Source organism: Drosophila albomicans, chromosome 2R (genome assembly GCF_009650485.2).
Source record: "Drosophila albomicans strain 15112-1751.03 chromosome 2R, ASM965048v2, whole genome shotgun sequence".
NCBI classification, from domain to species: domain Eukaryota; kingdom Metazoa; phylum Arthropoda; class Insecta; order Diptera; family Drosophilidae; genus Drosophila; species Drosophila albomicans.
Window position 1 is genome coordinate 5,379,687 of NC_047631.2, and position 21,215 is coordinate 5,400,901.

A 21,215-nucleotide genomic window follows, 5' to 3' on the forward strand; every position below is an offset into this window, starting at 1 on the left:
GGCGCACATGCTTAAGGAGCTGCTGGGCAACTGTTTTGGTTATTTGATTTTTATTTCTTCATATTTATTTTGTGTGTCTCAGTGTGTTTGTTGTTCTTGTTCTGCTGTGCTGGGCTGTGCTGGTGTCGTCAATTCAAGTAAGACAACAGCAGCAACGTTGCGTTGTAATAAATGCGCGTAGGTAAAATGGAAAATTCCATTGAAATTGCATTTATCTGAAAAATATTTATAATAACTTTGAAATTCAATTTCTAAAGAAAATATGTTAAACGAATTTGCATTGAGGGGCGAGCGCAGTACTCAGCATGGGTGTGAGTGTAAGTGTGCATGTGCGTGTGAGTCTGTATGTGTGTTAGTGTCGATGGCTGCCGCTTCTTCTATGCTGCTGCGTTGTCAATGTTGTCGTTGTCGTTGTCTGTGCTAGAAAATTAAAATCGACCATATGTTGCCTCATCGATTTTGATAAGTCGCTGGCAGAGCTGCCAGCGGCGTTGGCCGTGGTGTGGATAGGGGAGGGGGAGGGAAGGGGAGCGGAGGTACGGTTGCGGAGGAGGATGGTACAACACCCAGGCCTGGCCTGGCCTGAGCTTCATATCCGTTTCCGTTCCAGCACAATGGGTCACGCCATGTACGTGAATGCGTATTTGTGTGCGAATATGTGTGTGCTTGTGAGTGTGTGTGTGTGTGAATGCGAGTGTGCGGGTTTCCACTTTCAATTGAGACACGCTGACAAAACTTGTAAAAACGCGCCTTGTCATGCATGCGATTTTGCCTTTTTTTTATTAATGTTGTTCCTGTTTCTGCTTCGATTGTTGCCGTTGTCATTGTTGCTGTTGCTGTTGCTCTTGCTGCTGTTGCGTGACACAAATCAAACGACATTTTGTAAGTGTTTCTGGCGTTACATTCAATGCCTTGTTAAATATTTCATAAGCACTTCTAAAGCAATTTCAATGAAATTTAACCACAGTCCCCCGCCAGTCATCAAGGTGTATGTGGGTGTGTGTGTGATGACAACTACTGTATAGTATGTGATATCAATGGCAGCCCATTGGTGGAGGCGTCCACCCATTGATGGCGGTTAACGGTATGTGTTACAATTAAATTATATTTCAATCAATGTTGCCGCAACATGTTGCAGCCACATTGACTGCGTCTGCGACTGCGCCAACTCCGCGCTACGAAGCTCTTCTCTCCGACAGCATTTGCATACTCCAGAGGTTCATCATTGGTTAGTTTCAGTTGTTTACCGCGCCTCAAGCCACACACAACGCAGCGTGCGCAGTTGAACATTGTGAACTGTGACAACGAGTCACTGTGACTGTCACAACATTTAATCACTTAATCACGCAATCACGGATCACGTTACACGATACACGTTACACGCCACGCGGATCACGAGTTACACGATACGAATCACGCGAGTCACGAATCACGAATCACGCGGGTCGCATTTTGACAGTTTTCGAAGTGTCGAATTGAATCGCTGTGAAATGAACGCAACTTACCACATTAAAGAGTTTCTCAAAGACAAAAGAATCTGAGAAAAACAAAAAGAAAAGGAAAGGAAAGAGCAGAGAAATCAAAATACACGCGCTCGAATGCGTTACGGTGCGCATGAAATGGCGGCACGCAGTTCGCGCTACATTGAATCCAAACGCATCACTTACAAATTGCTGTAGTCCGCAAAAGGTAGCCACAGCTCACCCAAAAATACGAATACGAATACGAAAACGAATGCGAGTGCGAGTACGAAAACGAATTCGAATGCGAATACGAAAACGATAACGAATACGAGTGTGAGTGTGAGGATGACTACAATTAAGTGTATTAGCAAAACGTGACCAGGCCGAAATTATAGCCCCTGGTCAAAAAGTTAACTGTACTCGTCTCACCTCCACTCCTCCCTGGCGCCGCCCCGCCCCGCCTCCCCTCTCAATCTTCGACTCCCTCTCGACCAATTTCACAACAGCTTAGTGCTTAATGAAGAAATTGCTCAACTTTGGCTGCTTCATCGCCATCGACATTGCCATTGCCATTGCCATCTCACTTCGTCTCTCTCCCTCTCTCTCTCTCTTGCTAGCACCCTCGTACACCCAATCATCAATGGCAACACCCCCTCACCCTGGGACCCTCCGCGATTCCTGCGGGCGTCATGGTGATTGAAAACTCAACCGCATTGCGGACTTGTCATCATTTCAAATGAATGTGCTGCGGTCTCCGTTTCCGTTCCGCCTTGCTCCTTCCTCCTCCGCCGCATCCTTCGCGCCAATGATAAGAATAAGAATAAGACTTTGGGACTCAAATTCTAATCCGTTCAGATGGTTTCGTTCGTGTCCGTGCGTCCTACGTCTTCTACTCATAATACTTATAAATTAAGTATGGCGGATGGCAAAACAATATGGCGTTGACTCATTTAAGTCCTTGGCAGTGTCTTTGTCTCGAGTTTTGCGATTGCCATCATTTATTTTAATTACTTTTTGCCGTTGTCGTCTTTGGTTGCAGTTATAATTCAACAGCGTCACAAATTGCGCATGAAATGTTGTTGGAATACTTTATGGCGATGCTTGTGATCATGGGATTAACCACAACATTCGATAAGCACAGCACCAGGCATATGCCACACTTTGGTAAGTACAAGAGCTCAATATTTAATTGAGAGCTGACAAAATCAATTAGATTTAACTCGAAGACAACGCAGATTATCGAGATGGATTAAATTACTTATTGATGCTGAGCATGGTAGTTGAAAATAAATTTATTTGACAAATTGAATTTCACTCAAGACAAATTTAATCGCATGCTTCTAATTGCTTGGGCAATAAGTCAGACAATGTTCGTAATTAGATTTCATACTTACTCTTTGTTGTGACTGCATTTTCATTAATTTATTATTGTTATTATTTTCATTTAAGTTTTCATCACAAATCACAGTTTACACGCAAATCATTAATAAAAAAGTATAGCATACTTTTGTGAGCGACGTAGAAATGCACCCATTTATTTTGGTTATTGCCAAATTTAATGTTCTTCGGAGTAGCCGAAAATAGATTTTAATTAAATAGACTCGTATTTCATTCCACAACTCTTTCGTGTGAAATTAAAATGTCATTTGCAGATGAGCAAAAAATGAAGGCAAGAAAAACGAGATATTCATATGGGGCTTTATTTATTTGTTCATGTATTTGGAATTATTTTTTGCACAAGCAAGTGCAATTTCTCATTTATTATTTATGGCACCTGCTTTTATTTTTAGTGCCCGCATGGGGCATGGTCGCAGGGATGAGATCGAGGAATGGAGAAGGGTATGAGCCGGTCGAGCTTGTTGCTGCGGTTAAACACAACAATTTGAAAACCCGAAACTCAGATCTGGTTTCTTCTCGCCGGTGCCGCACTTTGTATGTAAATACAAAACTTTTATTAAAAAAATTTTTTTATATTTTTTTATATGCGTATGTGTGTGGAAGTTAGTATGCGTGTGCGTATGTGTGCGAGTGTTTGGGTGTGTAAATTTGATTTTTTTATATACTTTTTGTGGGCAGCACAGAAAGCAATTTCATTTGTAAAATGTTTGGCCAATGCCGGTGAAATACTGGAAAAACGGGAAACCGGGAATCGAAACGCGGAAAAACGGCATAAGCGGGAAGTCGTGAAGTGAGCAACAGTTTCAATTAAGTGTTTAACGGCATTTTATTGCTCGATATTTGATAGCTACATGGACAGTGGGTGTGCCAATAAATCAATATATACTCTCATATATATAGAGGTACTTTATATGCATGTTTGTTTAGCAGGCACTGTATTTATGTTAGTCTCCTTCTATTTGTGTTTGTATTTATATTAGTGTTTGTGCTTCCATGTTTGTATTAGTATTTGTGTTTTGGCTTAGTATTTGTATTTGTTTAGGCTGTCGTGGATTATTAGCGCATTAGTTGGCTAATACGTTGATGTTGATAAAGCGGCCCCAATTCCACATAAATCACTTGCCCTGCCCCACAGTGCGGTGCGGTGTGTGTGATCCAATGATGGATCATAATATGAATGGGTGTTGGCTCCACTTAAGAGAGAGAGAAACAATATTAGAGTATGTGTGTTTTCGTACTTAGTATATGATGCCAATAAGATGGTAAACTTTAGCATAAATTAAGCACAAATACTCGTTAATCAAATGAATGCTGATTCGTCTGTGGCACTCACTCATTCAGGCCATTCATATCCATTTGCCCAGCTGTCCATTGCACAATGCCTTCCATCTGATTTCATTCGATAGAAACGTTGTGTGTTCGACTTCGACATCGACATCAACTTCAGCTTCAGCTTTCAGCTTGGCTGTGAATGCGATGTTGATGTTAATGTTGCTGCTGAATATAAATGCACATGAATACATTGAGATTGACATTTAGATACAGTTATTTAATACCCTTCTGAAGTGTTTCTCTGTGTGAGTGTCTGCGAACCCAAGTGTGCTGAAGTGTGTGCGGTTTCTCAGTGTGTGTGTGTGTGTAGAGTAGAAGCATATGATTGAGTATCTCGCATGTCTCACAATTCGCACAATGTGGACAAGCTCCTGTTCGAGTAGTTTCTCAAGCGTTTATTGACCCAGCCACACTCCCACTGACTGATTCTCTTTTTGCTTGTCTGCCCGTCTACCCCCACAGCACTGGCCACGGAGCTCTCCAACATCATACCCGAGGACTTTGAGCCGCACTTTGACAACAGCACGGACCGTGAAATAATTGCCGCCCTCGGGACAACAGCGCGTATGCATTGTCGTGTCCGCAGCCTCGGGGATCGAGCTGTGTCTTGGATTCGCCAGCGAGATCTTCACATTCTCACCATTGGCATCATGACCTACACCAATGATCAGCGCTTTCTGGCCCGCCACATCGACAACTCCGACGAGTGGGTGCTCAAGGTCGTGTCCGTGCAGCCTCGCGATGCTGGCATCTATGAGTGTCAGGTCTCTACAGAGCCCAAAATAAGCCTCGCCTACAAACTAATGGTTGTGAGTAAGTATCGAAAACTTTTCAATTGGTAACAAAAAAAAGATAAGTCCAACTAAATGCAATTAAGGAAAGTTTAATATAATATATTTTACTTTTTATATTTCATTAATTTTACATTATTCAAAGAATGCAAGTTAATAATAACAATAACCAGAATTTACTTGAATGATTAAAATAAATTTAAATTGGTTTTCAATTTTAATTCATTCTTAAATTAGTATGAGAATATTTGATTATAGAAAATGATTGTTTTCCGATAAAATATAAAATTTCGTTCATTTTTTGGTTTTTCATCCCATTAACTATATATAGTCTTGATCAGACGATAAAATCGTGTTCATCTTCCTGTCTGTCCGCCCATCTAGATCTTAAAGACTATAAAATATAAAGATATAATTATTTTCGACAGCACTTGTTGAGTTTGTTTTAAATTTTTGCTACGCCCAAAGTGAAATACCAAGCGTTATTTTAAAGCTAGAATCACGGTACATATAATAATAACTACAGTATTTAAGACACCTCAAAGTTTTAGTGCGATCAGATAAAAATTATAGAAGTTACTTAATAAATAGTTTTGTAATGCAAAAACCGGCTACTGCAATCGAATCTTAGTTGCTTTGACTGACAATCTAATATATTGTATACTCGATGGTATATTTTGAATGTAGTAGAATATCAATATACCAAATATATGCGTTGGCGTATTTTATTATTTTTGTGGTATACTAATTTGGTATATTTTAAGAGTAATTGTTTCACTTTTATTAAAAAAGGCTAGCGCGTATTTACAGTCGAACACACTCGACTGAAGCTTTTTAGTAGATTTAATAATTACATTAACTTACTATATTATTTAATATGTATATTACGTGTTCAAACTCATTTTAATTATATTTTTTTGGGTTTGTTAGACCTGAATAAGTGTTAATAAACGCGGTAAAATAATCTGAAAATACAAATCAGTGCGGAAATAATTTGCAGCGCTGAAAACTTTAATGAGAAAGAAAATACTTAGTCAAAGAGAACGAAGTAAATATAAAACCGGAAGAAACAAGAATAACAAAAATGCAGCGAGACAGAAAATAAAAAAAATTCGCCAAGGTTGCAAATTAAGCTCAATTCGGGGAAACAATAAAAGAAGAAATAAGAAATAAACGAAAAAATTCAATTCGACTTCCATGTTCAACTTTTACCTATGTATACAAGTGTATGTATGTATGTGTGTATCTGTTCAACAATATAAACAAAACTATGAATTTACAAAAGTTGCGAGTTAGTTAAATTTAGTTTGGCAACTTTGGCAAATTTTTTTCAAATATTATTGAACCAAGTGAAACTTTATATTTACGACATTAACTGAATAGGGGATGAAGAGATTTCAAAACTCAACTTTTAACTTACATTTGAATTTATTGTATAGTCCATATTTCAGCTTAGAATGTAAGTTATATTTATTACATTACACTTTGCAACTACTTTTTAACATATTTAAATTTAAAAAATGAGTTCTTTTTAAATGACAGTTAAACATAGTAAAACAAGTTAGAAAGTTACAGTCAAGTGTCCTCGACTGTGAGATACCCGCTACCCATTTTGAATACAAGCAAAATATTGCGGTATTATTTTCAAAATATACCGAAAATACTACAAAAATACTGAAAATATACCGACTGGTATATTTGGTATAGCGATATAGTGCCACATTCAAAAAATACCATAGACGGCACAATATACCAGATTGTCAGCCAAAGCAACTAAGTCCCCTAGTAAGTAGGCGTTTTTGCCCATACAAAAGTATTTCTTTAATAACTTCCAAAATTTGTATCTGATCGCAACCATTTTCAGGAATTATAACTACTATGGTTATTATTGTATACACCAAAATTTGCAGCTCTAGCTTTAAAATTACGCTGGTTATTCGATTTTTTGGATTTACGGGGGCGGAAGTGGGCGTGGCAAAAATTTGAAACAAACTTGATCTGCGTGCAAACATACCAAATGCTCTCGAAAAAATTAGAGCTCTATCTCCTATTGTCTCTGAGATCTAGGTGTTCATACGGACGGACGGACAGACGGACATGGCTATATCGTCTCGGCTGTTGACGCTGATCAAGAATATATATACTTTATAGGGTCGAAGATGCCTCCTTCTACCTGTTACATACATTTCCTGTCGGCACAAAGTTATAATCCTCTACCCATAGGGTAAAAGGGTATAAACATACCAAATTTGAACAATAAAAAAATTTGCTTGCTGCCAATTTTGAATTTTGCGAACGTAACCCCTTATTTTGTACGGAATCCATGTTTCGCTTAACACGAAGATTTCTAGAAACGTAACCCCCGTGTTAAGCGAGGGCCAGGTATTATTATCAAAATATTTTCAAAATTGAATATTAAGGGAATTCTATCATTCGATCTTAAGATTTGTAGGCTCATTATTACAAAATAAGAAATAAAAGTCTTGAATTTAAGAACTTTCCCATCAGAAAGCCTAATTTTGTAAACATGTTTGAATTGTGAAATCTTGTTTCAAAAACTTTCTAGGATTCAATCTTGCTTCAAGAGTTTTTTAAAGATCAAAAAGTTTTCGCACTACAAACTTTTATCATAGCTTTTAGAATGTAATTTTCCTCTGTGTAAATGTAGCTTAAAAGTCAGCTAGTTGTTATGTAATTTGGTTAATTGCACAAGCTATGATAGTGCTCGAATGCTGTAAAAAGCAGTTGCAGGTGCAAACAAGCAGGTGCTAATGAGTTTCTCACAATGCCTGGGAAACGAGCTGAAATTCTGTTGCAACTTTCACTTGATAGCATACTAACAATCACTTCCCATCTTTGACAGCATCTAGGGCGCAAATCCTGGCGAATCGCGAGCTGTTCATTCAAAGCGGCAGTGACATCAATTTGACATGCATCGCACCTCAGGCGCCAGGACCCTACACGCACATGCTCTGGTACAAGGACACGGAGCTGGTGAGCGACTCGACCCGGGGTGGGATTCGCGTCATATCCGAGCAACAGATGAAGACTAGCAATCTGGTGATATCGCGTGTCCTGCACACAGATTCCGGCAATTACACATGTTCCGCGGATAACTCAAGTGAGTCCTGACCTCAAGAAGCAGAAGGAGATGAAATTAAATACCTAACTCGTGTTCAAACCCCCCACCTTATGCTTGTTCTTTGTTGTTGCCTTGACTCTTGGGTTTCCCTTGGCGCTTTTGCTTTTCTATTGCAGACTCCGACAGCGTCTTTGTGCATATCATTAAAAGCGAACAGCACGCGGCCATGCAGCATGAACTGGGCGTGAGACTGGAGCTGCCCAGCCTGTGGCTGCTCCTGCTCCTGCTGGCGGTTATTCACATGGCACCACCACGCCCCCAACATCTCGTGGTCTAAGCTGAGCGGCAACTTATGTTTGATGTCTGCTTTGCGTCCTCTGCAGCTTTGGAGTGTAGTAAGTTGACTCTCGACTCGACTCGACTCGACTTGGGTCGACTTTGGCCATCTGGGAGCTAGAAATTGATTTCATTACCTGCATTACAGCACCTGCCAAGTATCGAGCGATAGATGTTGCCACGCCCACTGCCAGCCAGCCCACCATCTGTACATAAGCATAGCTGCAATTGAAGGCAATCGGATGCACCTGTATATATGTAAATCGGAGGTTTTGTTTGAACAGCTTTAAGTATTTTTATACGTAATTAAGTGAATAGACGCAATACACTTACACTTACACTTACACCGATGTATGAGGAGTATATGACATACGTACTATATGTGTGTACTTCATCATGGAGCATCAAGCGAGTACTTCAAAAAGCATAGCGTTAATGATTAATCGAATAGTCGAACAGAGTCGAGCAATCGAATAGCAATAAGTATAATGAATCGAATATGCAAACATAAAATCGAAAAGTTGTAAATAAATGTTTAATCTTAATTAACAAATACCGTTGAAGTGTTGTCCACCTCCCCTCGCAATCATCCAGACCCAAGAATATGAGAAATGAGACACGCACTATTCAAATATTTCGTAGATATATACACATAGGTATCTGTCATCTAGATTAATTATGATAAATTGTGTACAGCAAGTGGAAAATTAAATTTTAAAAACGAATGATTAATGGCAATATGAATGTGAAGAGCCCAAAGGCCCTGCACTCCAGATACTCAGATACTTTCCAATCCCCCTGCCCCTCCCTCTACTTCATCATCGCAAGCAATTTAACAACATTTACGATTCTGACTTTCCGCTGTAGATTGGCCCCAGGCTATAACCGAGATTATATGACTTAATTGCAGTTTGTGTGTGCGGACCAAGGACGTGTCGGGAGACGGGGGACGGGTGACGGGGGGAGGGGTTTGTGTACCGGTAATTGAAAAACGATAAAGGACGAACTGCACCTGACGGTTGTCGAAATTTAAACGCTTGGGGGGCAGATAGAATATTTCAAAGATTTTATTGTGGACTTAACGAGGTTATTGACATAAAACGCACCTAAAAGCCAAAATCAGCTACATTAACTAAATAAATATTTACTTAAATTTACTTAATTCGATATAAAGGTTACTTTGCCTGGCTTTATTGCTCTCTCAAAGAAACTGAGGGAGCACGATGAAAGTTTTTAGGGTAAGTTTTTGGGGGTTTTGATAGACAACAACTGCAGCTGCTCTTTGGCAAACTGCAAACTAAGTATACAAAGCAGAGCGTGAGAGAGAGAGGAGAATTTAATTTAATCCGCCTTCAAATATGCATCACTGGCAACTTAAAGCAGTTGTGAAAGGTTTTTGCGGTTGGGTCTTATAATTTGAAATACACTGAACTCAAGAAGTTGTGTTCCCTCAATGCACGTGGCAGCATCAAAGACGCCATAAAGTAGGCAACACAATGGGCCAAGTAAAGTGGGCTGCTTTTGAAGAGTTGCTTTTTTAAGGAGCCAGAGGCAGAGCCTGAGCCCGAGCCTGTGCTTGTGCCGTAGATGGAGGAGGTGCCTGAAACAGGCAGAGTTTAGCACGATAAGCTAAATTTTGCATGAGCCAATACTAATTGAAATAAAAGCCGCCAGGAGCCGTGCTAATGGTGCACGAAGCACCCAAAACTGGGTCGTAAAGTAGACAACATCAGCATCACCGACATCAGCATCAACATCCATCATAATAGCCGAGAATGGGCAAAGTATTTGAGATATGCTCGACAGTTGTATGGCTGAGCAGGCCCGGTTAACATGATGGCCTACCATTCCCCATTCCCCCTACCCTATACCCCTGGCAATAGAAATCTTTTGGGAATTTTTGCGTATCTTCAGCACGCGCGCTGACACTCTGCCAACCCTCAAAAAAGACATACATACTTTAAGTGTGTATATAAATGAGTGTGCGTGTGTGTGTGTGTTTGTATATAGCCATAACCCATTGGGCAATGCCTGAGCTCAATGAATTGCAAGTGCTAACAGTACGGCGCTTGCCAGTTACTGTTCTGCTGCTTCTGCTACTTCACCTTCACTCATAAATTGTACAACGAGAAATAAATCAAACCCAGCATCAACGCTAGCCGACGCTCCTCCAGCTCTGGAGCTCTGCTTCTGCTGCTGCCTGAGACGCTGTCAGTAACAAATCATGCTCAGGGTTACAGCTATAACAACGAGCCCAGAGCAGAGCAGAGCAGACCGGCTCCGTTGGAGCCAGAGCCGTAGACTTGTTTACGGGCGTAATACGCATAACCAAAAAAAAGGAAAAAAGAGAGAGAAGAAAGTAAAGGAGAAATTGCGTATACGCTCTGTGTGCGCGTCAGCAGCAGCCGTAGAGCTGTAGGAGCAGCAGCAACCAGAACGGATGTGCGGAAGTTCAGACTGTGCGAACACGACTACAGTGACAACGGCAACAGCAACAACAACAACAACAACAACAACCACATGGGCATGGCAACAACAAGCAGCGTGCTAAGAAACTACGGGGCGTTGGCGCGACGGAAAATATTTAATTACTAAAGAGTTTTTCGTGCTGCAGCAAAATCAACATTTTAAATACGTCGCACAAAAACGAACAGAAAGCGAACATTTAACATTTTTAATTTGCTAATTAGCCGACCAGGAACAGACGGAGAAACACCAAAAGCAACACGGCCAACAGCAACGGTAACTGTAACGAAGCGGCCAATTTGATTGATAGCTAGCTGAAAGGCTAGCCAAAAAAAAAATTAAGAAAAGAACAGCAAAAAAAAAAAGAAAAAAGAAAAAATGGGGACATATATGTTACGTAGAGAAAAACAATTCATTATTCAGACACTGTTAGTCAATTGATTATCAGGTATTATGCTTGACAAATTTCTAGTCTGCTGTGCTCCAAGGCAACCAATGAAACTCCGTTCGTCCGTCCGTCCGTCTGTCCGTCCACACAGGATATTTGCTGCTTGAGTGCGTAGCTTTGAGGCCCACCTGATACTCAAATTGTGTGCACATCTACAATGTGAGATCTGTCTGCGTATGTGTGCGTGTGTGACTGTATGTGTGTAATGGGAAATGTACACATACATACATGTGAATAAATTATGATTGCTATTCACGCAACTTTGGCAAAAACAATGACAACTCTTAACATTTAAAAAGGCCTTAGTCATCGTTGTCGTAAAGCCAACCTAGATAAACAACAATAACAACAAGCTGAGCTGAGCTGAGCTGAGCAAACAACAACAGCAAAGTAACGAGAGAACATGAGCAAATATAAGAAGCTGAAAAACTTTATCTTCGATATTATTGGGGCATAACTTTGTGGGTCATAAATCAAATTAGATGCTCGCTGACACTTAGCAACACATAAGAAATGCAAACGATTTTATTAAATATACAATGCAAACCACACACAAACTCAGTCTCAAGCCCGACGCCACAAGCAGCAACAACAACAATGTTAACTGATTAAATCACAGATACCCTGTTTTTTATGGTCTTCAGAAAGTCCTTGAGCACTCGCTTATGCAAACTTACACTCTTTAAAAAGAAAAAGACATATGTTAGTCAGCATTAAGGGAAGAACTTGAAAGTTGACATCACAATTTTAGCATTAACTTGATCAATTATGCTGCTTTCATATAGTTATGAAACGCATATACCCCACATAAATGCGATGCAGAAGCAACATAAGCATTAGATAACATTTATCATGCGATTTGCTCAGTCGGAGGAGCTTTAACTTGGCCACGACTTTTGCACAAGTCAGAGAGATGGATAGAGAGAGAGATTTAAGTGATTTGCTGAGTGGCTTTAAAATCTCGGTTCGGGTAATAAATGGCCTGGCACTATTTGAATAGCTCACACAAAATGTTGATTTTGGGTTTGGATTTTGGTTTGAGTTTTAATTTAAGTTTTGTTGTAACAGCGCACAAAGTGCAAAGTGCCTGCATTTTGCAGCAATTTCATTTTACGCTTGTTATATGTTTTGTTTTTTTTTTTTTTTTGTTAATTTTAGTTTTGGTTTTTTGGTTTGTTTCTCTTCTCGTTGCTGTCATTTTCTTGCATGCGACACGCGATGGTCTCTGCTGTAGCTTTGTAGGCCGATTTAGAGCCAGCTTTTGGTGGTTCCCCCTTCCCTTTATCCCCCACCAGGACCCAACTCCAGCGACCATTTGCTGCAATGGCAAATGGCAGGTGAGTCCGCATGTAGTTTAATCTACAAACAAAATCGTTTGATCCATATCGCCCCGACCTGGACAGCTGAAAAGTCAGGAGTCGGAGCTGAACCATTCGATTCGAGCAGTCGATGTGTAGAGGTGTAAACAGGCAGAAAAAGAGCCAAAGAGAGAGAGGGAGAGAGAGAGACCCAGGGTCAGAGCGAGAGTGAGGGAAACAGATGATGTGACAGCAGACAAAGCCTGCTAACTGCATACTACAATTGCACCCCCTGGCAAGAGGTTAATTTCCCCCAGGAAGCTCAGGACTCAATAACCTTAAAGCAAAATAGCCCGCTAAGTAAACCTCAACATTAACAAGGCAAAAAGGCGAAAGGCGAAAACGAAACACCGAGATGAAAAAGGGAATCATTTCGGGGGGTCTCCAATCCACCTGCTCGACGGCTGGCCGGCTTGCTACTGAACCGAACAATATGAAATTACCGCCCTGAAATATGGGACACCCGCTGAGATTTTATAGCAGTCAACTTTGAATTATTAAATATGTATTTCAAGAACGCCAAAACCAGAAACAGAAACTCAATTTGCTGCACATTCAAGTTGGTCGGTTATTTCTCTTGAATAATTCCTTTTTGGGGTAAATTATTTGAAAAGTCCCACGGTGGAACCATAAAATACGCCATAAAAATATGCGCCAGAAATATCCGACAGCTTTCAAAAAAGTTATGTGGCGAGCTTAAAGCTTATAACAAACTCACCATTAACGTGAAAAGCTTAGGTGACTTGTGAAAGCTTAGTCACAAGCTTTGTGCACAATACATTAATGACGAAGCTTTTCTGATTGTTGCGGCATAATGAGCTCCAGTTCTCGCTTCTGCCGACCAACAAAGCGACAATCCGACAAGCCGGACTAGTCCGAGGAGCTTGGAACAAATGACAGCCCATTAACCAGTTATTGCCACAGCCTGACGGGCAAAAGCACTAAGCACATTAGCAGCTTCCGTAGCGTCATGGCAAGGCTGTTCATAAATATGCACCTAAGCTATTTTCATTAGACCCACAGAGCTCATGTGTGTACAATGTGTGCGTGTATTTATTTGGATGTACGCAACATTCCATATTCATATACATATATAACCATTTCTATGTAACAGTCATTCATCACTTATGAATATGCATATTTATAAACGGCCTGGCAAAAATACTTTCGTAAACATAAATTTTCATTTCTGTTGCATTTCCTTGATCTTCGTGCGCTTTGTTTTTCGACCATTTTATCTTTTCAGTCTCTACATAATTTCTTTTACAACACACACACGCTCACACACACACACAGCGACATAAAAATACGAGTGTATGCACATTCCTGGACATGCTGCACTGAGCGAAAATTATTTATTTATGCAAAGCTTAGAATTTCATTGTATATTTACCACTGTACTTTGTTTTTGTATTTACCAATTCTACGAAATCGTTTTTATTCAAATGCATACACATGTGGAAACACCAAAAAACAATCGTGTGTTCTGCTTTCCACTTTGACACAAAAGAAATCGTTGCGTTTTGTTTCATTTCGTATTATTCAATCGTTTCAAAGTGTAATTTTACTCAAAAATGGAATGCAACTGTAATTCAAATATTGTTATTATTGCTAATGAGCATGCGTGTACAAAAATCTAAATAGTATTTTCATGTATCTAATTACAAAATTCATAAAGGGTAATGTACAAACATTTTAAAATATTACCCTACGAATAAACTCTCATGTTCGTATTTCATCTTAATTACGAGAATATTTTAAGGTTCATCCTTTAGTATGTAATTGTTTGCCCTTGGTAAAAGTGTGTATTTAATCACGGCGCTTCTCAGCTCGATGTTCTTCCTCGTTGTTTTTTTCTAGCAGTGCATGGAAGCCGAAGCTTGCAAGTAGCTGATGCCATTACCGTTGCTTTTACTGTGCTTGTTCTTGTTGTTGTTGTTTGTTGTTGTTGTTGCTGTTCTTGTTGTTGTACTGAGACGCTTTTTTCATTTGCAGCTTCGGGGTTGCCATAATTTTTTTCATTTCTTTTTTTTTAAGTTTGCACAGTTTGCACGCATCGGTCCGTAAATTTATGCATTTGGCTATGCGAGCGTAATAAACAAGACCTTCAACCAACGTCGTCGTCGTCGTCGTCGCCGTTGTCGTCTCTGCAGCTGCCACTTGCTCCTCTCGCTCCCCTCAACGACAGCTCTTGCTGTCCATTTTGGTAGCCTTTTGCTGCTGTTGTAGTTGTTGCTGCTGCTGCTGCTTCGTTTGGTCACTTCCATTGCCGGTGCTGCCAGACTTTTATTTTTATGCGTAGATATTAAATGTGTTTCCTGGCACTTTATTCTGTAGCTGTTGCTATTGTTTTTCTTATTGTTGCCGTTGCCGACGTTGCCGCTCTTGCTCTTGCTCTTGCTGTTGCTGTTGTTGGCGTATTGTGCCATTTTACACCAACATGACGTCGGCGTCGACGTCGTCGCTGCTGCTGTGGACATCGACGCCAACGTTAGCGTCGGCACATTGGCGCAAATGTGCGAATATCACTTTGAAAAAGAGGACGAAAACAGAGAGCACAGTCAAAATACAACAACAAAAAAAAAATGCAAAGCGCAAAAAACCCTAAGCTAAACAAGTGAAATAAAAACGTAGCACGCAAAGCTCAAAACGCATAAATAGGCAACGACTTTGAGGCAATGGGCTAAAATGGCTCTGCTGGCTAGATTTGAGCAGCAAGTCATGGCCACATTTCTATGTAAAAACTACGAGCGCACATAAAACTTTGCCAATTTCAATAACAACATTTCATTTTCAGCATTTCAGTTCGCAGCTCTCGCAGTTTCCCTCAAAACGCTCGCTGGGGAGCCAAACCAAAGCTGTTGCCTGTTTTGAGGGTTGCGCCTTGGCGCCAGTGTGCGTTCGCATTCGCATTCGCATTCGCCGCCGCAGTCGCATTGGCTGCATTGCAATGCTGACTCTGCTCTGCCCGCCGCTTGTCATGTGCCAGCCTTCGCCCCTTCGCCCCTTTGCTGACTTCTCGCTCTATCTCAACCGCTGCCGACACCACAATGCGCGCTGCTGAAAGGAAATTCATAAAAATGTTAATTTTTCCGGCGGAAATATAATTTATGTAAAGCGCAGCGGGTGACCCAAGGTATGGAATGTGGATGCGGCAGTGGCAGCGGCAGCGGCAACGCCGATTGCAGCTGAAAATGCCTGGAAAATATATCCGGTGCGAATTACAAATACATCCCATCTGCGAGTTGAATTGCTTCATAATAAATACAATACAATGCATTTTAATTTGCATATAATTCAACCTTTTTTCCCGCACAAATATGCATGAATAACTGCCGTGCCCACAATCATCTAATTAATGCAACACGCCCATCACACACACACACACTCTCAACTCATACATATGTGTGCGTGTGTGTATGTGTCGGGGTCATTGTTAGCATTGCGGCAACATTTTCAAGTTGTTGCCATGACCATTAATCTTTGCAAGAAGGTAATTGCTTAGCAATTACCCTTTTGCAAGTTCTCATCCCCGCATTTCGTTTCGGCTTAAACCCATTCCGTTTACCATTCCATTCCATACCATCCCATACCATACCATAGCACAGACCCATTCCTGACTAGCTTGCAAATTCGTCTGTCCTGCACTGGCCCAATGCATATCCGCGGCGGCAACTCAGCAGGGGGGGAGAAAGGAGACAGCTTATGTGTATCTCTGTGCCGCTCTATCGCTGACTCTGCCATCGCCGCTGGCTCTTCTCTGCTCTGCTCTCCACTGCTCTGCTGTGGTTACATTTCAGCGGAAGTCCCACGCAATGCCCGCCGGCAACAGCTGCAACTCCCCGCAGTCCTTCCACATTGCACAGTCCCCACACTCTATGTACGACAATGTCGGTACATAACACGACCCGCGAAGGCTACAGCTAGAGCTAAAGCTATAGCTATAGCTATAGCTACAGCTCCGACTCCGACTCTCAGGCTGACTCTGGCTTGGCTTCTATCTCACTCCCATGTCCTGAGCGCCGAAACGTGGCCCTCGTCATGCTGCGCCTGCATTGTGTTAATGCTTTTTGTTAAGCTGCAAGGAGGAGCGAGGCGACGCAGCGCGACACAACACAACGTGGAGCCATGAGAAGCAATGAGGAACACTGTGGAGCACCATTGTGCAGTTTTGCAGCGTGTGTCGCTTTTTGCAAATGTTTGCAACACACACACACACGCACACTCGTATGCAGAGTGTAGAGAGAACTAACACACAACGGGAACGTCAACACAACAACAGCAACAACAACAAGAAAAACAAGAGAAGTAACAGCAACGCAGGCAGCATTTGAAGATACTTTAAAATTCGGAGCACTGCACATAAAATGCTGATGCTTGAAACACAAGAATTTGCATAGTAAATGATTGAAGTGAACTAGTTCGCCAACTGGTCCCATCTAATGAACCACTTGTCAGCGTTCCGCTCATGTTTCAAAAGATTTTATTATAATCATATAACTTGCAGATTACTTTGTTAAAAGCCACTAAAGCCTAGTGTACAAAGTATATGACGCTTGAGTTCTCCTCAATTATTCACAGCAAAAGTTCTCTCAAAGCACTTGAAAACAAACGAAATTTAAAAGTTAATTAGTTTTGCAAGTTTTGTTTAAAAATAAGCATATGAATTAAATGAAGTATAAACTACTACAACTATGAACTGTGAACTCTCTAAACTATGTGTGAACTGTGAGAGCATAACAAACATTGTTTGAACAAATGTTCTTTCTACTGAGTGAAACGAGTGTACTATAGATTTAAGGAAATATGAAATGTGGATATATATGGAACCCCACCCAGAACTCATTATTATGGTAGGAATGCTTCTGCTCAGTTGGTAATTGAATAAATCAAGCGCTCGGCTGTTTCCCATGCATGCATGCATGTAAAGTGGAGGGCCCTTAAAAGTGTGCTACAGTTAAATTCCGAAATTAAGAACTTCAGAGATGCTTGCAACATTTTTATATTGTTAATAATAAAGTTATGCAAACAGATGCATTCGCATTCGCATATGAACACAGACAGAAGCCGACATTTCATATTATGTATTCTCTGTATCTACAGCGCTCTTTCCATATTACATTGCAGCGAAAAAATATCTGTAACTCACTGATGAAAACATTTCTATTTATATTTTCCTTTCAATTACATTTGCCGACTAATTGAATAGTGAATTCCGTTTTTTCCACCGCCCCCCACCCCCGAAAAAAAACAAGAGAAAACAGCACAAACATTTCGGAATCAATCAGATAAACTTAATCAAGTCTGTAAATCTATCCATCCCTATGTACATCGGATCCGCAATCTCTTAATTTTAAATATGTATCGGAGAATCTTTCCGAGCAGATGCTGCTATTTTTATACTACGTACATAGTCGACAAGCACGTGGGAAGCTGCCACATGTGATTGCCACATTAAATGAATATTAGAGGAGTGCAAAGTTTGTTTTGTTTGTTGTAAGCATGTTCCAAGCAAGAATATCAGAAGTTTTTGTGCGTTACAGATTTCTTAATCAATCTCAGCAATTACATGTTTGCTATGAAGTAATAACAGCTGCCACATGATGTGATGTCTATCTTTGGTATACTCCCAAAAAATAACTGTTATTTCGTGTTTATATTGCTTGCACAATTTTACGACATTTTTTATTATTTCTAACATTAAGTTAATAGTTATTTCTTGTTCTCAGTAATGAGCTTTTTTAATTCACAAAGCAAAGCTTAAACTTAATCCATTAAAACAGTTAATTCAGCCCGCTTTTATATATGGAAAGTAATGTAAAAGCAAAGGTTATGCTCATCGCAACCCTTTCAGTTTTTGTGTGAAATAATTTTAAATCAACAGCGCAATTAAGTTGAGTCTCCTGCAAGTCGGTTACATTGTAATAGTTGGGTTGCCTGCAGCCTCTTCAATTGCTGTCATTACGTTTTGTTTGGGGACACATTGTAAATGAAAAGTACGAAATTAAAAAGTACAAAACCTGAAATAGCTAGAACAAAAAAAAACAAAAACAACAAAAAAACCCGCGAGTAATTTAAAACGTCGCCTGAAATAGAAACAGAAGTGAAAAAGTAAGATAACTTTTACAAATTACAATTGAAGTCATTAAAATAAAAATTGAGTGTCATTGGCGAACACTTAAAGATAAGCTTAACTTTGCTCTTTCGCTTTACACGCGCATTTTGTTTGAATTTTTCCCTAGAACCGCCAGCCTTTTCACTCTTTTTGATCATTTTCCTAATTAGCAACAGCAACAGCAACAACAACAACAGCGACGAAGAGGACAAATGCAATACGAAATAGTCACGATTCCAGCGAAAACTGAAATTTAAGACTTTTGTTAAATTAACATTCACTCCGATTTTCGTTTCTTTACTCTTCCGCTTGTTTCATGTTTTTTTTGTTTTTTTTTTGCTTGCAGCAAATTTGAACTCTTACCCTGACCCATGTAAAACGTACTTATGTGCATAGTTATATAACTCAAATAGGAATCTGCAAGGTAAATACTCGTGTACCTATGCGAAAACTAAACTTCAGCTGTCAGAAAGTTTGTGCTAGCGCCACCTAGTGTGCATATCTTTTATTATAGTTATTGGTGTTGTTGTTAGTGTTAGTGTTGCTGTTGTGAGCCCGACACACACACACACACACAGGCACACAAGCACGCTCACGCACACACGAGCGCTTTCTCACACACAAAACAGAACTTGCAATTTTCCAATAAGAAAAGGCGAAGGTAGCGCCGAAAAATTGTTCAAGCACAAACAACGCACGTTATAATATTATAAAACGGCAGCGAGGCAACTTACTGAAGCGATAAAGTCAGCCGAGAGCAGGGGTTACAGGGCGCGGGTGCGGGTGCGGGTGCGGGTTGAGGATTGCCGGTTAGAAGACAGCCCCATCAAGAACTAAAACAGCTGCTATTTGGACAATGCCTTAGCCAGGGAGTCACTGTCGGCAGTCAGAGTTGGGAGAGTCAAGAGAGTCTGGTGCTGGTTCTGGTTCTGGTCTTTCTACTGGCTCAGCCATGGCTATGGCTATGGTTAGGGTACTGCTGCTGCTGCTCCCGCTCTTGCTCCCAGCCCTTCGCAATGGCTTCTGGCCTGGCAACAAATCGTTGAAATAAATGAAGCGCACTGGGCGAAATCAGCAAAAGTTTTCTACAATTTTTCTTCACTTTGCAGCAGGCAGTTTCTCGTCCTTGCCCGCGTTCTTGCTCTCATCTTCATCTTCGTCTTCATCCTCTTCTCGACTACGAGTTGGTTTTACTTTTGGCTCTGCGACATTTTCGCATTTCGGCTAACGCTTAAAACCCCCCGCTGAAGCACAATCCATACCCCCTAACCCCTACCCCCTAATCCCACCAGCCGCCCACCTTAGCCACTTCACCCCGCTAGCCATTGTTGACTTACAAATTTAGGTTGCTTGGCGCAAAAGTTTGTTTTGAATTGTAAGTAATTTTTGATACCTTACATACTTACGTTTCGAATAGGTAGAACTGTTTCTGTATATCTGCGACAGGCAGACAGAGACGGAGCGAGAGCAAGAGCGAGAGAGAGAAAAGTCAAAGTAGGAGGTGGGGGGATTGAAGGAATTTTGTTAAGAGGCAGTCAGTCAATCAATTAAAGCTAAAGCCCCGCCAGGAGCATAGTCAAAGTTGAAGCATATGGAGGAGGGACTCTCCCACTCCTCTCCTGTTCTGTCCATGTTCCAATTCCTCCATTAAGTCTCATAAATTTATACATAACTGTCAAAAGCAATTGCCCTTAGCTTTTGCGCCAGTTTAAACTTCGATGATATATTTGTATATCGTATATGAATTGCATATAGATAGATATACATACGTACGTAAATATCCTATATTTTAAAACATACTGACATACCTACGTATTGTATATCTTAACAGCACCAGAATATCGTGTGTGGTGTATGTGCGAGGTGTGAGCGACGTGTTTCACACACACGGGGCTTGAGTAAACAAATAATTAAGAAAAACTCGGCAATTAATATAATTATATTTATTTAATTGATATTGGTTGAATACTAAATTAGACAGTCTGTCAATAAAACGGTTCTGTCAATAAACTGATTATTTCAAGTTTATAAAAACAAACTCAAATTAATAGGTGAGTAATGTCAAACAGAAATATGCAGCAACATTGCAATAATTGCAGTTATCACATAAAAAGCCAAATACACATTTATTTATTCTAAATATATGCCATCGAATAACAGCAAAGTGAAATAGTTTTGCAATTTAAATAAAGTTTGTGTTGCTTTTTAAGAATAAATGCAATTATAAGAACATCATTTCAAAATATCGAATGAACAAATTTTGTTGACCGAAATTCGATTAAAATTCTTAAATAGCAATGACATCAAAGAGTTTTGCGATTTAAGGAAGAGACTATTTAGAATAATTCCAATTGCAATTATTTATGTATATAGAAACAAAACGTATTTAATAACCAATTATTTTAAAGCCAGCTTCGGTGTTCTTT

The 21,215-nt window shown here is 40.2% G+C and overlaps 1 protein-coding gene across 2 annotated transcripts; it reads left to right on the plus strand.

Annotated features, from left to right (window-relative positions):
* The first annotated feature begins 1,253 nt into the window (after window positions 1-1,253).
* On the plus strand, window positions 1,254-9,066 carry LOC117576199 (hemicentin-2). Of its 2 annotated transcripts, none has more exons than XM_034260791.2 (6): window positions 1,254-1,689; window positions 2,503-2,627; window positions 4,656-5,006; window positions 7,848-8,105; window positions 8,243-8,461; window positions 8,551-9,066. In XM_034260791.2, exons 2-5 carry the CDS (start codon window positions 2,537-2,539, stop codon window positions 8,401-8,403), a joined length of 861 nt encoding a protein of 286 aa, XP_034116682.1. In that variant the 5' UTR covers window positions 1,254-1,689; window positions 2,503-2,536; the 3' UTR covers window positions 8,404-8,461; window positions 8,551-9,066. The 2 variants fall into 2 exon arrangements, with proteins under 2 accessions (XP_034116682.1, XP_051863341.1); XM_052007381.1 differs by lacking the exon at window positions 1,254-1,689 and adding an exon at window positions 1,723-1,796.
* The last annotated feature ends 12,149 nt before the right edge of the window (window positions 9,067-21,215 follow it).

Excerpts from the sequence above, each read along its gene's own strand:
- LOC117576199 (XM_034260791.2), top strand. The coding sequence starts at position 2,537 with ATGTTGTTGGAATACTTTATGGCGATGCTTGTGATCATGGGATTAACC. Across the intron at positions 2,628-4,655 it reads CAGGCATATGCCACACTTTG|CACTGGCCACGGAGCTCTCC; the intron begins GTAAGTACAAGA and ends CTACCCCCACAG. Across the intron at positions 5,007-7,847 it reads CTACAAACTAATGGTTGTGA|CATCTAGGGCGCAAATCCTG; the intron begins GTAAGTATCGAA and ends CATCTTTGACAG.